General features: G+C 42.9%; 1 protein-coding gene across 12 annotated transcripts in view; it reads right to left on the reverse strand.

The window, feature by feature from the left end:
* Window positions 1-16,081, reverse strand: part of SRPK2 (SRSF protein kinase 2) — a 308,919-nt gene that overhangs the window by 14,312 nt on the left and 278,526 nt on the right. For 11 of the 12 annotated variants that reach the window (XM_045029990.1, XM_045030005.1, XM_045029982.1 and 8 more), the window contains 2 exons: window positions 15,562-15,654; window positions 15,000-15,092 (listed from right to left, as the gene is read on the reverse strand). In XM_045029990.1, coding sequence (XP_044885925.1) covers window positions 15,000-15,092; window positions 15,562-15,654 — 186 coding nt within the window. The remainder of the gene's footprint in view (window positions 1-14,999; window positions 15,093-15,561; window positions 15,655-16,081) is intronic. The other variant, XM_045030015.1, reaches the window with a different exon arrangement.

Genomic DNA, 16,081 nt, shown 5'->3' on the forward strand with positions numbered 1-16,081 from the left:
AAATTTCCCACTTTTATCACCACAAGTATGACAGAGATCATACTGACTGGTGTAAAACAAAACAAAACAAAAACCTCACACAGGTCCAATACCATCATGTTAACTGTGGAAAAGACACATGGGTCCTTATGCCACTTATGCTATCCAGCCCAGTAAACTGCAGAACACCAGGGCATTGAAACCATTGCTAAGAGTATTACCAGTAGGAGTACTGGAAGACATAAGATTTTAAAAGAGTTTGTTTCTCCTCCTCAAATATTGTTGCAAGATAATGACACAGTATGGAAAGCTCCAGACTTGTCCTGTTGCGTGCACTTGGGCAATCTCCAAACAGTACAGTATAGATACTGAGGAACCAGGGAAGTCAAAACTGCTTATGCTGGCAAAGATAAATGTTGGGTTGTGGCTGGAAGTAACCACTTTTGATATGGACCCAAAAACTGTTATTTTCATTGGCCAAAATTCACTACGGTGATAAATGGAAAGACCTTACTTCCCAAACCCATTTTTCATAATATAACTAAATTACAGGCTGAATTTAGATTACAGGAGTATGCTTTAAAAGCAGGTATCCAAGTCTTGGCATTGTATTCCTCCTTTGTGCCTGGATTTTAAAAGCTTAATAGCCAAGAACAGGGAATTCAGGAGTTAACTAACTTTTCCTGGTGGGAAAAAGCACACAAAGAAGGATTACACCCATGGTGAGGACTGTCATTCAAAAGTTTGTTAGTTCTCTATGTGATTGTGGTAACTGTAATTTTGATTTTGTATTTGATGTTGCAAAATTGTAGAAGAATGTTTGAAATGCTTAATGTAAAACCCATATAGTATGTAGGGTTTTAAGGTGGAGAATGTAGAGATGGCTATGAAATTAAAAGAATTAACGTTATTTTAAGTTTGGTTAAGAAAATAATGTCTGCTTTATGGTTTGTGGCTAGTAAGGAAAAGGCCCAATCAGCAAGTAAAAGAAGGCCGTGAGAATAATAAGCAATATTACTGTTACTTGCAGTGTCGGAAAGATGTATAGTTAGAGCTGCAGCAGCAAGACTAAGAAAATAATAAACAAGTAATAGCAATAGGGGATTCAATCATTAGAAACTACACAGCTGGATTTGCGATGACCAGGAGAACCACATGGTGACTTGCCTGCCAGGTGCTAAGATGCGGATCTCTCAAGACATCTACAAAGACTTATGTGTAGTGCTGGGGAGGAGCCAGTAGTCATGGTACATGTAGGTACAAATGACAAAGGGAAGATAGGAGAGAGGTCCTGGAGGCCAAATTTAGACTGCTAGGTAAGAGATTGAAGTCCAGGACCTCTATGGTAGCATTCTCTGAAATGCTTCCAGTTCCACCTGCAGGGCCAGTTAGACAGGCAGAACTGCAGAGTCTCAATGCATGGATGAGACAATGGGGTTAAGATTTATTAGGAACGGAGGAACCTTTGCATGGCCAGGTGTAGCTCTGCTCCCAGCGTTGCTCCCAGCTTCGGGAATGGAGCCATGGCCAGCAACCGAGGCTGGGGACAGGGCCAGGCGTGCGGCCCGGAGCAGGGCTGGGGGTGGAGAGGACCTGGTGGGCAGACGCTCCCTCCCAGCCCCCATGGGGGCCGGCCCAAGCACCACCGCACCCCCCCTCTGGAGGTTCCTCCATACCCCCCTAGGGGATGCGCAACACACTCTGGGGACCTCTGCTATACAGGAAGGATGGGCTCCGCCTAAATCAAAATGGAACTGGATTGCGGGCAAGTAAAATTAAAAAGGTCATAGAGCATTTTTTAAACTAAGGGCTGGGGGAAAGCCAATGGGTGCAGAGTAGCACATGGTTCTGACAGAGACATCCCTTAGGGGAGTATCTATTAATGAACTTTCTCTATATCCTAGTGAGGAGGAGAGGATGGCAGATGATAAAATATGGGTAGGATCTGACAAGAAATAGTCAAATGAAAAAGAGACCCATTCAAGTACATCACATAATGGCAGACAGCTAAAAAGTGATTATACCCAAATGCTAGAAGTCTAAATACTAAGATGGGTAAACGTAAGTGCCTCAAATTAAATGAGGATATTGATATAATAGGCATCACAGAAACTTGGTAGAATGAGGATAATGAATGGGACACAATAATACCAGGGTACAAAATATATCAGAAGGCCAGAATAGGTCATACTGGTGCGGGAGTAGCAATATATGTGAAGGAAAGCGTAGAGTCAAATGAAGTAAAAATGTTAAATGAACCAAACTATACCACAGAATCTCTATGGACATAATGCTATGCTTGAATAATAGGAATAGACCAGTAGGATATACTACTGACAACCTGACCAGGATGGCGATAGTGACTGTGAAATGCTCTGGGAGATTAGAGAGGCTATAAAAAAAAAAGAAAATCAATAATAAAGAGGGATTTCAACTATCCCCATATTCACAGATTCATAGATTCATAGACTCTAGGACTGGAAGGGACCTCGAGAGGTCATCGAGTCCAGTCCCCTGCCCTCATGGCAGGACCAAATACTGTCTAGACCATCCCTGATAGACATTTATCTAACCTACTCTTAAATATCTCCAGAGATGGAGATTCCACAACCTCCCAAGGCAATTTATTCCAGTGTTTAGCCACCCTGACAGTTAGGAACTTTTTCCTAATGTCCAGCCTAAACCTCCCTTGCTGCAGTTTAAGCCCATTGCTTCTTGTTCTATCCTTAGAGGCTAAGGTAAACAAGTTTTCTCCCTCCTCCTGATGACACCCTTTTAGATACCCGAAAACTGCTATCATGTCCCCTCTCAGTCTTCTCTTTTCCAAACTAAACAAACCCAATTCTTTCAGCCTTCCTTCATAGGTCATATTCTCAAGACCTTTAATCATTCTTGTTGCTCTTCTCTGGACCCTCTCCAATTTCTCCACATCTTTCTTGAAATGTGGTGCCCAGAACTGGACACAATACTCCAGTTGAGGCCTAACCAGCACAGAGTAGAGCGGAAGAATGACTTCTCGTGTCTTGCTCACAACACACCTGTTAATGAATCCCAGAATCACATTTGCTTTTTTTGCAACAGCATCACACTGTTCACTCATATTTAGCTTGTGGTCCACTATAACCCCTAGATCCCTTTCTGCCATACTCCTTCCTAGACAGTCTCTTCCCATTCTGTATGTGTGAAACTGACTGTTCCTTCCTACGTGGAGCACTTTGCATTTGTCTTTATTAAACTTCATCCTGTTTACCTCAGATCATTTCTCCAATTTATCCAGATCATTTTGAATTATGACCCTGTCCTCCAAAGCAGTTGCAATCCCTCCCAGTTTGGTATCATCTGCAAACTTAATAAGCGTACTTTCTATGCCAACATCTAAGTTATTGATGAAGATATTGAACAGAGCCGGTCCCAAAACAGACCCCTGCGGAACCCCACTTGTTATACCTTTCCAGCAGGATTGGGAACCATTAAGAACTACTCTCTGAGTACGGTTATCCAGCCAGTTATGCACCCACTTTATAGTAGCCCCATCTAAATTGTATTTGCCTAGTTTATCGATAAGAATATCATGCCAGACCGTATCAAATGCCTTACTAAAGTCTAGGTATACCACATCCACCGCTTCTCCCTTATCCACAAGACTCGTTATCCTATCAAAGAAAGCTATCAGATTGGTTTGACAGGATTTGTTCTTTACAAATCCATGCTGGCTATTCCCTATCACCTTACCACCTTCCAGGTGTTTGCAGATGATTTCCTTAATTACTTGCTCCATTATCTTCCCTGGCACAGAAGTTAAACTAACTGGTCTGTAGTTTCCTGGGTTGTTTTTATTTCCCTTTTTATAGATGGGCACTATATTTGCCCTTTTCCAATCTTCTAGAATCTCTCCCGTCTCCCATGATTTTCCAAAGATAATAGCGAGAGGCTCAGATACCTCCTCTATTAGCTCCTTGAGTATTCTAGGATGCATTTCATCAGGTCCTAGTGACTTGCAGGCATCTAACTTTTCTAAGTGATTTTTAACTTGTTCGTTTTTTTTATTTTATCTTCTAAACCTACCCCCTTCCCATTAGCATTCACTATGTTAGGCATTCCTTCAGACTTCTCAGTGAAGACAGAAACAAAGAAGTCATTAAGCATCTCTGCCATTTCCAAGTTTCCTGTTACTGTTTCTCCCTCCTCACTGAGCAGTGGGCCTACCCTGTCCTTGGTCTTCCTCTTGCTTCTAATGTATTGATAAAAAGTCTTCTTGTTTCCCTTTATTCCTGTAGCTAGTTTGAGCTAATTTTGTGCCTTTGCCTTTCTAATCTTGCCCCTGCATTCCTGTGTTGTTTGCCTATATTCATCCTTTGTAATCTGTCCTAGTTTCCATTTTTTATATGACTCCTTTTTATCTTTTAGATCATGCAAGATCTCGTGGTTAAGCCAAGGTGGTTTTTTGCCACATTTTCTATCTTTCCTACCCAGCGGAATAGCCTGCTTTTGGGCCCTTAATAGCGTCCCTTTGAAAAACTGCCAACCCTCCTCAGTTGTTTTTCCCCTCAGTCTTGATTCCCATGGGACCTTACCTATCAGCTCGCTGAGCTTACCAAAATCCGCCTTCCTGAAATTCATTGTCTCTATTTTGCTGTACTCCCTTCTACCCTTCCTTAGAATTGCACTCTATGATTTCATGATCACTTTCACCCAAGCTGCCTTCCACTTTCAAATTCTCATTGACTGGGTACATGTCACCTCAGGACAGGATGCAAAGATAAACTTTCTTGACACCTTAAATCAGGGTTCTCAAACTTCATTGCACCATGACCCCCTTCTGATAACAAAAATTACTACACGACATCAGGAGGGGGGACTGAAGTCTGAGCCTGCCCGAGCTCCACTGCCCTGGGGGGGGGGGCCCAGGGGAGGGGGAACAAAGCAGAAGCCCAAGGGCTTCAGCCCCAGACAGGGAGCCTGTAACCTGAGTCCTGTCATCCCAGGCTGAAGCCCTTGGGCTTCGGCACCGGGTGGTGGGTCTCAGGCTTTGGCCTCAGGCCCCTGCAAGTCTAAGCCAGCCTTGGTGACCCCATTAAAATGGGGTCACGGCCCACTCTGGGGTCCCAACCCACAGTCTGAGAACCGCTGCCTTAAATGACTGCTTCTTGGAGCAGCTAGGCTTGGAACCCACAAGAGGAGAGGCAGTTCTTGATTTAGACCTAAGTGGAGCACAGAATCTGTTCCAAGAGGTGAATGTAGCTGAACCCCTTCGTAATAGTGACCAATAATAAAATTTTACCGCCCTGTGGGGAGCAGAGGGAAAACCAAAGCAGCCCAACATGGTAGCATTTAATTTCAGAAAGGGGAACTACACAAAAATGTTAGTTAAACAGAAATTAAAAGGTACAGCACCTTCCAAGCTGCATGGAAATTTTTTAAAGACACCACAATAGAGGCTCAATTTAAATGTATTAAAAAACATAGTAGGAGGACCAAAAAAGTGTCACTTTAGCTAAACAAAGTAAAAGAAGCAGTTAGAGGCAAAAAGGCATCCTTTAAAACGTGGAAGTTAAATCCTAGTGAGGAAAACAGAAAGGAGCATAAACTCTGGCAAGTGAAGTGTAGAAATATAATTAGGAAGGCCAAAAAAGAATCTGAAGAACAACTAGCCAAAGACTCAAAAAGTAACAGCAATTTTTTTAAAGTACATCAAAAGCAGGAAGCCTACTAAAAAACCAGTGGGAATACTGGACGATTGAGATGCTAAAGGAATACTCAAGGAAGATAAGGTCATTATGGATAAACTAAATGAATTCTTTGCACCAGTCTTCATGGCTGAGAATTTGAGGGAGATTCCCAAACCTGTCATGTTAGGTGACAAATGTGAAGAATTGTCCCAGATTGAGGTATCGTTAGCGTAGGTTTTGGAACAAATTGATAAATTAAACAGTAATAAGTCACCAGGACCAGATGGTTCACCCAAGAGTTCTGAAGGAACTCGAAATGTGAAATTGCAGAACTACTCACTGTGGTATGCAATATATCATTTAAATCAGCTTCTGTACCATGACTGGAGGATACCTAATCTGACACCTGTTTTTAAAAAAGGCTCCAGAGGTGATCCCAGCAATTACAGGCCGGTAAGCCTAACTTCAGTACCAGGCAAACTGGTTGAAACTACAGTAAAGAACAGAATTATCAGACACATGGATGAACATGATTTGTTGGGGAAGAATCAACATGGTTTTTGTAAAGGGAAATCATGTCTCACCAATCTACTAGAATTCTTTGAGGGGGTCAACAAGCATGTGGACAAGTGGGATCCAGTGGATATAGTACTTAGATTTTCAGAAAGCCTTTGACAAGGTCCCTCACCAAAGGCTCTTAAGCCACATAAGCTGTCCTGGGATAAGAGGGAAGGTCCTCTCATGGATCAGTAACTGGTTAAAAGATAGGAAACAAAGGGTAGGAATAAATGGTCAGTTTTCAGAATGGAGAGAGGTAAATGGTGTCCAGCAGGGGCCTATACTCGGATCAGTACTGTTCAACATATTCATAAATTATCTGGAAAAATGGGTAAACAGTGAGGTGGCAAAATTTGCAGATGATACAAAACTACTCAACACAGTTAAGTCCAAAGCAGACTGTGAAGAGTTACAAAGGGACCTTGCAAAACTGGGTGACTGGGCAACAAAATGGCAGATGAAATTCAAAGTAATGCACATTGGAAAACATAATCCCAACTATACATATAAAATGATGGGGTCTAAATTAGCTGTTACCACTCAAGAAAGAGATTTTGGAGTCATTGTGCATAGTTCTCTGAAAATATCCACTCAGTGTACAGCGGCAGTCAAAGAAAGCTAACAGGATGTTGGGAATCATTATGAAAGGGATAGATTAGAAAACAGAAAATATCATATTGCCTCTATATAAATCTATAGTCCGCCCACACCTTGAATACTGCATGTAGATGTGGCCACCCCATCTCATAAAAGATATATTGGAACTGGAAAAGGTACAGAAAAGTACAACAAAGATGACTGGGATATGGAACAGCTTCCATATGAGAAGAGATTAATAAGACTAGGACTTTGCAGCTAGGAAAAGAGAAGACTAAGGGGGGATATGATAGAGGTCTATAAAATAATGACAGATGTGGAGAAAGTAAATAAGGAAGTGTTTTTTACTCCTTCTTGTAACACAATAACTGGAGTACCAAATGAAATTAATAGACAGCAGGTTTAAAACAAACAAAAGGAAGTATTTCTTCACACAACGTACAGTCAGCCTGTGGAACTCTTTACCAGAGGATGTTGTGAAGGCCAAGACTGTAACAGGGTTCAAAAAGGAACTAGACAAGTTCATGGAGGATAGGTCCATCAAATGGCTATTTGCCAGGATGGGCAGGGATGCAAAACTATATTCTGAAGTGTTGCTAGCCTCTGTTTGCCAGAAGCCAGGAATGGGCAACAGGGGATGGATCTCTTGATGAATCCTGTTCTGTCCATTCCCTCTGAAGCACCTGGCATTGGCCATTGTTGAAAGACAAGATATTGGGACAGATGGACCATTGGTCTATCCTAGTATGGCAATTCTTATGTTCCAAAAACTGACTTTAAAGAAACAAGCTCAAACCTTTCCACTGTACTGTTGGTCAGCAGGGAGAAAAGGCCTTGGGAAGAAAGGAGGCTGTAAATCTTATCTGGATGAAGACTGAAAATAGGAGTGAATTTTCTCAAACTAGATTTTAGCTGAAGTCAGTAACTGGCAATGACACTATTTGTTTTTTAAAGGGTTCATTGCTAATACCTACCTGACCACACTGGAGCCAACCAATATGGGTCTAAACACCCCTGGGTTTAGCGCGGTTTGTAAGTATCTTGATCAAATGCTTAAAAATGTTTTGTTGCTGTTTGGATGTAGTAAATTACTAACTATGTAGGCTTTTTAAGCATGTTTATGGCAATTATATAAGTACCATTTGGCCTCTGGCTTTAATAACATAATTTATGGTTAATTAATGTTTGTGGTTTCCCATATTAATAATTTCAAATATTATTAAAAATTCCAACCCTCTAGCTCCTCTGATGTTTTCTGGCCAGTGTCAGACAGTTTGTAAGCATGTTTTCTCTTCTTCAGTCTAGCTGACAGTTGAAACAAAAGACCCCTTTAAACTCAATCCTTAAATGCAGCTCTTCTCCCCAAACCTTCTTCATAGCCTTCTGCTGTGAATGACTTTCCAACCAGTGTGTGCTTCAACAGCGCCCTCTGATCTAATTGACTGGCTAGACTTATTCACAGCATTTAGATGTGAGGCAGTCCCAGTCTAGGGGGATCAATTCTACCACAGTATTTGACATGGAGAAGGCAACAGACATTCTGGGCTTTCAATGCCTCCTCCATAACAAGCAGCTTGGACCTTCCTTGTGTGGCAAAGGACACAAATGGCACTCGAGGGAGTCAGTATTCAGACTGGGGCCACAGCTGCAGGGGAGAGTGATTTAAATCATTGCTTTACATCACTTGATTTTTGTTAATCGATTTAAATCCAGTTGAGGCTTTGGGCTTGGCTACACTTACAAGTTGCAGCGCTGGTGGAGGCTTTCCAGCGCTGCAACAACACCCCGTCCACACTTGCAGGGCACAACCAGCGCTGCAACTCCCTGGTTGCAGCGCTGGCTGAAAACCCATCCCGGCAGGGGTATAAGGAGTGCAGCGCTGGTGATCCAGCGCTGCCCAGCAGGTGTGGACACTCACCAGCGCTTTACCTGTCCTCCAGGGAATAAGGAGGTATCCCAGAATTCCTGTTCAGCCACTCTGCACATCAGTTTGCACTCTACTGCTCTTGGCTCAGGTGACCCGCCCTGTAAATGCCCCGGGAAATTTAAAAATCTCCTTCCTGTTTGCTGCAGCCAGGTGTGGAGTGCAATCAGTTTTAATCAGTTACAGGTGACCATGCCTCCACGCGGCAAACGAGCCCCAGCATGGAGCACTGGTGAATTGCAGGACCTCATCAGTGTTTGGGGTGAGGCATCTGTTCAGGCACAGCTGCGCTCCGGCCGTAGGAATTACGATATCTTTGAGCAGATATCAAGGGCCATGCTGGATCGGGGCCATGATCGGGACGCAGTACAATGCAGGGTGAAAATTAAAGAGCTGCGGAGTGCCTATTACAAAGCCCGAGAGGGGAATCGACGATCCGGAGCTGCTCCCACGACCTGCCGTTTTTACAGGGAGATGGATGAGATACTTGGGGGTGACCCCACTGCCAATCCCAGGATAACGATGGACACTTCTGAGCAGGCTGGGGGACAGGAGGAGGAGGCGGAGGAGGCGGCGGAGGCGGAGGCGTGGGGGGGGGAGGAAACCGCGAGTGAAGCTCCTGGCATGGGGGAAGAAACCGCAGATTCCCTGGAGGCATGCAGCCAGGAGCTCTTCTCAAGCCAGGAGGAAAGCACCCAATCGCAGCAGCCAGCAGTTGCAGAAGGACAAGCAGAGGAGCGTGTTACCGGTAAGCGGCTTTTATTTTCTGGGTGAAATGTTTCTGGAGAGGAGGGGGGGTTATGGATGCATGCATGCCAGCCTCTAGATGTGGAATAGCCCGTTGATGTGGTCTATCACGTCGCGGTAATCTGCCTCAGTTATCTCAGCAAAAGCTTCATCCAGAGCGTGGGCAATATGCCTGCGCAGGTTTATAGGCAGAGCCACTGTGTCCCTTGTCCCAGTGACGGTGACGCGTCCGCGCCACTCTTCTGCCAGTGGTGGGGGGACCATTTCTGAACACAGGCAAGCCGCATAGGGTCCCGGGCGGAATCCACATTGCTCTAAAAGAGCCCCCCGCTGTTCCCTAGTGACTCGCAGTAGGGAAACATCTTCCAGGATTAAGTCCTGTGAAAAATGTTGGGAGACTCTTTAGTGAAGAGATAGGGAGATAAGATCACCCCTGCATCTGCATTTCACTCAACCCCTCTAGCACTCCAGATTACCCGAAGCAACCAGCTCCCCTCTTACACCCAAGCCCCACTTCTCCCCATATAAGCACTGCTCACTCACCATGTCGTGGCTTCTGTAGTGTTATGCGTGTGGGTAAAAGAATGCTTAAATAAGAACTCACTCCCTCAGTGTAACAATTCATGTCTGGAGATAGTGGATACAATGCTGCCCGTGTTAAATGTTGTCATTTCTGTTTCTACAGTGACCTTGACTACTGGACTGCCCAGATGTTCAACATCACAGAGGCTTCAAAATTTGAGAAAAAATCCCCGAAAGAGCAAAGAAGACATGCTGAAAACTGTTCTTAATCAGTCTGCTCGAGAGAGTAAGGACTTGAAGGATTGGCGAGAGAAAGAAAGCAGGACACGCAAGAGAAATGCAGTGGCCAAGAGGAAAACCACGGAGCGGCTGCTAAGCATCCTGGAGCGCCAAGCGGAGTCTATAGAGTCACTCGTTGCCATGCAAGCAGAGCACTACCGTGCTACTCCCCCACCCGCCCCGTCCTTTGTGCCTTGTGCCCCAATGTCAGCTCAAACCACCTTTCCCCAGCATCCAGGTTCTTACCACCACCAGCTGCCTCCAACACCTGTATGTTCCCCAACCAGCCCTGATACCTACCACCACCCTTACCCTCTGCATTCAACCCCCATCACCATGCAGTATATGAACCCTGAAGTGCAGGATTCATTAAACAGCAATCCAGACAGGGCATATGCAAACTTGTGACTGTACAGTTCACCAACCCACACCCCTGCCCTCTTGTGTTCATGAAATGTTGTGTGTCTGTCTGTCTGTCAAGGAAGTTTTTTTCTTTTCAATAAAACAATTCTTGGCTTTGAAAACAGTCTTTATTATAGCAGATAGTGAAAGATACCTTAGCCCAGTAAAGAAAGAGGCACTACAAATCATATTATTATTATGGATAATAGAATAACAGTGTAAGCAGTGCAATTCACTCCCATGCAAGGCAGCAAACATTATTGTTGGCTTTCAGCCTCAAATTCTTCCCTCAAGGCATCCCTAATCCTTGTAGCCCTGTGCTGGGCCTCTCTATTAGCCCTGCTCTCTGGCTGTGCATATTCAGCCTCCAGGACTTGAACCTCGGTGGTCCATGCCTCACTGAATGTTTCACCCTTCCCTTCACAAATATTATGGAGGGTACAGCAAGCGCATATAACCGCGGGGATGCTGCTTTCCCCCAAGTCTAGCTTCCCATACAAGCAACGCCAGCGGGCTTTTAAACGCCCAAAAGCACACTCCACAGTCATTCTGCACCGGCTCAGCCTGTAGTTGAACCGGTCCTTGCTCCTGTCAAGCTTCCCTGTATAGGGTTTCATGAGCCAAGGCAGTAACGGGTACGCGGGGTCTCCAAGGATCACAGTGGGCATTTCGACATCCCCTACTGTGATCTTCCTGTCTGGGAAAAAAGTCCCTGCCTGCATCTTCCTGAACAGGCCACTGTTCCGAAAGATGCGTGCATCATGCACCTTTCCAGGCCAGCCTGTGTAAATGTCAATGAAACGCCCGCGGTGATCCACAAGCGCCTGGAGAACCATAGAGAAATACCCCTTCCGATTAACGTACTCTGATGCCAGGTGGGGGGGGGCCAGAATAGGAATATGCGTCCCATCTATCGCCCCTCCACAGTTAGGGAAACCCATGTGTGCAAAGCCATCCACAATGTCCTGCACGCTCCCCAGAGTCACGGTCTTTCTTAGCAGGATGCGATTAATTGCCTTGCAAACTTGCATCAAAACGATTCCCACGGTCGACTTTCCCACACCAAACTGGTTCCCGACCGACCGGTAGCTGTCTGGAGTTGCCAGCTTCCAGATTGCAATAGCCACCCGCTTTTCCACCGTCAGGGCAGCTCTCAATCTTGTGTCCTTGCGCCGCAGAGTGGGGGCGAGCTCAGCACACAGTCCCATGAAAGTGGCTTTTCTCATACGAAAGTTCTGCAGCCACTGCTCGTCATCCCAGACTTCCATGACGATGTGATCCCACCACTCAGTGCTTGTTTCCCGAGCCCAAAAGCGGCGTTCAACGGTGCTGAGCATTTCCGTAAATGCCGCAAGCACTTTAGTGTCACACGCGGCAGGCAAATCCATATTGATATCATCATCGGAATCCTCACTGTCACTTTGGAGCTGAAGGAATAGCTGGACTGCCAAACGTGTTGTGCTGGTGACACTCATCAGCAGAGTCCTCAGCAGATCGGGCTCCATTTGCCACAGAAATCGCGATTCACACAGAGAGTAACAGAAAGACACTCACAATGGCGCCAAACGCTGCTGGAAAGAGTGAATGCTGGGATGTGAAGCGATGCACCACGGGGCGCTGGCAAACAGGAAGCGGAATGACCCGCACACTTCCTTCCCCTTCCCACAATACTCAGCGCCAAAACGGCGCCAAAACGGGACGAGGTGCTCTGTGGGATAGCTGCCCACAATGCACCTCTCAATACAGCGCTGGAAAGTGCTGCAAGTGTGGCCACACTGCAGCGCTGGTAGCTGTCAGTGTGGCCACACTCCAGCGCTGGCCCTTCCACAGCTGCATGACCAGCGCTGTAACTCCCAGCGCTGCAACTTGTAAGTGTAGCCAAGCCCTTTGTAAACCTAAATTTGATTTGGGCTATTGGGACTTCAACTGACAATGAACCAAATTATAAATGCTGGGTTTTTAGGGTTTTTTTTTTAAATTCTACTAATGCAAAGGTCTTGTCTGAATTTTACAAAACTATAAAAAATCGAAATATCGAAAATTAAGGCCTTGAGCCTGAAAACACAAAGTAATAAATTTTACTCACATGAACAGTGCCATTGACTTCAATGAGACTACTCTAGTACTTAAAGTTAAATATGTGAATAATTATTTGCAGCAACAGAGGCTACAGTTGTATTTTTTGGTACACAGAGGATATTTGTAAAAACAGGAGGCTAAAATTGGACTTCTAAGCCCACATTTAGATAAGTGTGAAATTTTCACAAGCATCTAAGTGACTCAGGTGCACAAGCCCCACTGACTGCTCATCCATTATAATTTGCAGTTTCTATGGTCTGGCTATTTATCAGTCTTGTTTATGGGTTCATGTTATTTTCACAGTAAGGATGTTCATGAAGCCTGGGACTTGTATTTTTCAGCCTGAGCATTTTAAGTGTGAAAATGTCTTAATGGAAAAAAAATCTATGTAAAATCCTAAATTCTTATTTGAAAATTAATTAAAGTAACAAGTGCATACATCCAGTCTAGCACTGGGAAGAATGTAAAGACTTAACATGTAAATAAAAATTCTGATTTAAACTTAAATTGATTTAAATTAAAAAAATAAAAGTAAATCATTACTTTTATCTACCTTACACAGCTGGAGCAGTGTTTGAAGCCCAGTTTCCTGCCAGGATCAGCCATGACCATGAACAATACTAATTGATATAATCAGAATCATCAATTGGTAATGAACAGCTTATTTAATAGAGAAGAACAAATCACAATTAAATGGTTCCTACAAAAAGGCCACCAGAACACTCCTCTATAGGACTAAGGGTTCTTTTTAGTTTTATCATCAATCTAAAAAAAAAAAAAAAGTACCAAGCCAATTAACTATTAGAAAGGAGAATGAGTTAGACAGAATTTTAACACAGCTGACTGTATTACTTTTACAAACTGCCCAAAAGGATTAAGATGTCCTTAATAGTAAAGTTTCCTCTTCTGTACAGCACAGACAACTGCAATTAATGACTTAATTTCTAGGTAATTTTAAGGTTTTAATTCCTTCATAACAAAAAGATGGTCAATCTGCGCTAAACTGGTATTTCAGCCAACATGACCTTCATCACAATCCTTATGAAGAGAGTAATAACTGAAACGGCAGTTTATGTGTGCATTAAACTCACCACCACAATGAATCAGTGCTGGATTTGGGAATAGAACTCAGCAGTCCCTATTGCTGCTTAACCACCAAACATCACCACTTATCACCATGAATTTAATTATGAGGTCTTTTTTAATTTTTTAATTAATTTTTTTAAATTAGATTTTTTAATGCTCTGCCATTATAAGTGCTATTCTAAGCTGGTGTTTTCCATGGCCTGCTGAAGAGAGCTTCTGAAAATATCTATTAGTATTAACTTAATTTTAGACAAGTAGATTATCCATTATTTTTTTTCACAAATAATTAAAATAATATGGTCAACTGAATGAGAAGAGAAACTAGCAAGAGACACAGGAGATACTGCAACTTGACAACAGAATGATTCCCCCATATTACCACAAATTTAAAAAAAGGAACTTATATTAGTTTAATTCTACTAACCTAATCAAAGACAAAAAGGCAATGGAATCAAGGGAATGACATATTACATTAAAAACATTTTTGTCCTGTGCCACACCATACACAGGGCAAAAATTTGTTTTAAATGTACTGTGATACTTAACGTGAAACAGTGCTATCCAGACAGAGGATAGAAGCTGTACCCACCCTTGTGACACAAAACTATCCTTTCTGCACTCAGTCTAAACACAAATGGTAAGATAATGGCAGGATATATGATCTCTGTGTTGAGTGCTCACTTATCCGATCCCTCAGTTTGACCCATATAAAGAGGGTTTGCTTGAACACTAAATAAGATGAAAACCAGATAACTGATATTTTCCAGAAAGTATTTTAACTCCTTTCCATGGTACCAGAAAGTGCATATTCCCTGACAGCTATTTCATATAAAACATCAACTGAAATGGATTGAACATTAGGGCATATTTGATACACTGCACATATTTAAGCAGTTCACTAGGGTTTCATAGATATTTTACTTAATATCCATAACTTTGTTGAGTACACCATGTAATATAAATGATACAGGGAAACGGTTTTTATTCTGCAACTTCCTGCTCTTCAAAGAATCGTGATTTCACATTTATCAGGACTCTTCTTTAACATGGTGTCCTCACTTAAATTGATATATTTCTTCAGTAATCATAAATGAACGTACAATTTCTCCTTTTGGATAGTACTATGCTTTAAATTAGTGTTGCATAAATACCGTTACCTTTTTTGGTGAAAAACTCCTTGGAATATTTCCCCAACATAGCGTATTTTCGAGGGATTTTTCCCAGCAGTTCAATGATCAATGCTATGTGATCTGCATTGGAGAACATTGCCAGCAAAACAGAAACATACAACAGTTTAATCAGTACATTGCATGCACACACTAACACTGGCCCGGTACAGACAGAAATAGATTGATCCTGGTCAAAAAATGTAAGAAAACTAATGTGTGTGTGGACAAGACACTTTTAATGGCTAATTTGGAAAGGCACTTCCAGGAAAACGTCTTCATCCAAAATCACTGAAGCGCAGCCTTTAAAGATAAGATTTTACCAATAAAGTGATTTAAAAGATGTCATCAATTGTTCCCTTTAAATTAGTGCAACTAAAAAAAATGAGTTCTTCATAGCTTTTTGTTTTTAATTTGTTAATGTTTATATACCAGGGATAGATTTTTGTTATATGACTTGAGAAAATGCTCCTTATTGGTATGCGTTACAACCAGCAACTGCTATTCCACTTCTGTCTGCATCACGGCGCCTTTCAAAAAGAAGAGGTACTACCTCTGCGATTGAAGAATTCCCGAGAATATTTTCCAGATAGAGCAAAGTGCCTTGGGATATTGCCTAGCAGCTCTATGATGTGTGCTATGTGGTCTATGAAGGAGAGAAAAAAAGGGCACAGGAGTGGGAAGGGCAGGGAAAGGATGGGATAAAAAGAAGAGGAAAGAAACTGGAATTAGTAAAAAATCAGAAATAGTTTCAAATCAACAATGTTTGCAGCAAACCCATGCACAGGTTTCCAGGATCAGCAGAACTCTGGCATCATTAGTAGCATTTAGGAACAATGAATGATGCCCATGTTACCGCTGCAAGGGGCATTACAAGCACACAAGCATGGAAATGGACAGGTATACAGATGGAAGCAGGAGTTAATTCTGTTGTTTTTTTTTAATTAGTAACCAGCTACTTCAAACAATATATACACAAATGTAAACATCTATTCTAATAAACAGAAGATACATTAAAATTCAATTGTGTTGCTTTTTGTAACTAAAATGCTCTATTATTTCACAATCAGGTT

This window comes from Mauremys mutica, chromosome 1, assembly GCF_020497125.1.
Source record: "Mauremys mutica isolate MM-2020 ecotype Southern chromosome 1, ASM2049712v1, whole genome shotgun sequence".
NCBI classification, from domain to species: Eukaryota; Metazoa; Chordata; order Testudines; family Geoemydidae; genus Mauremys; species Mauremys mutica.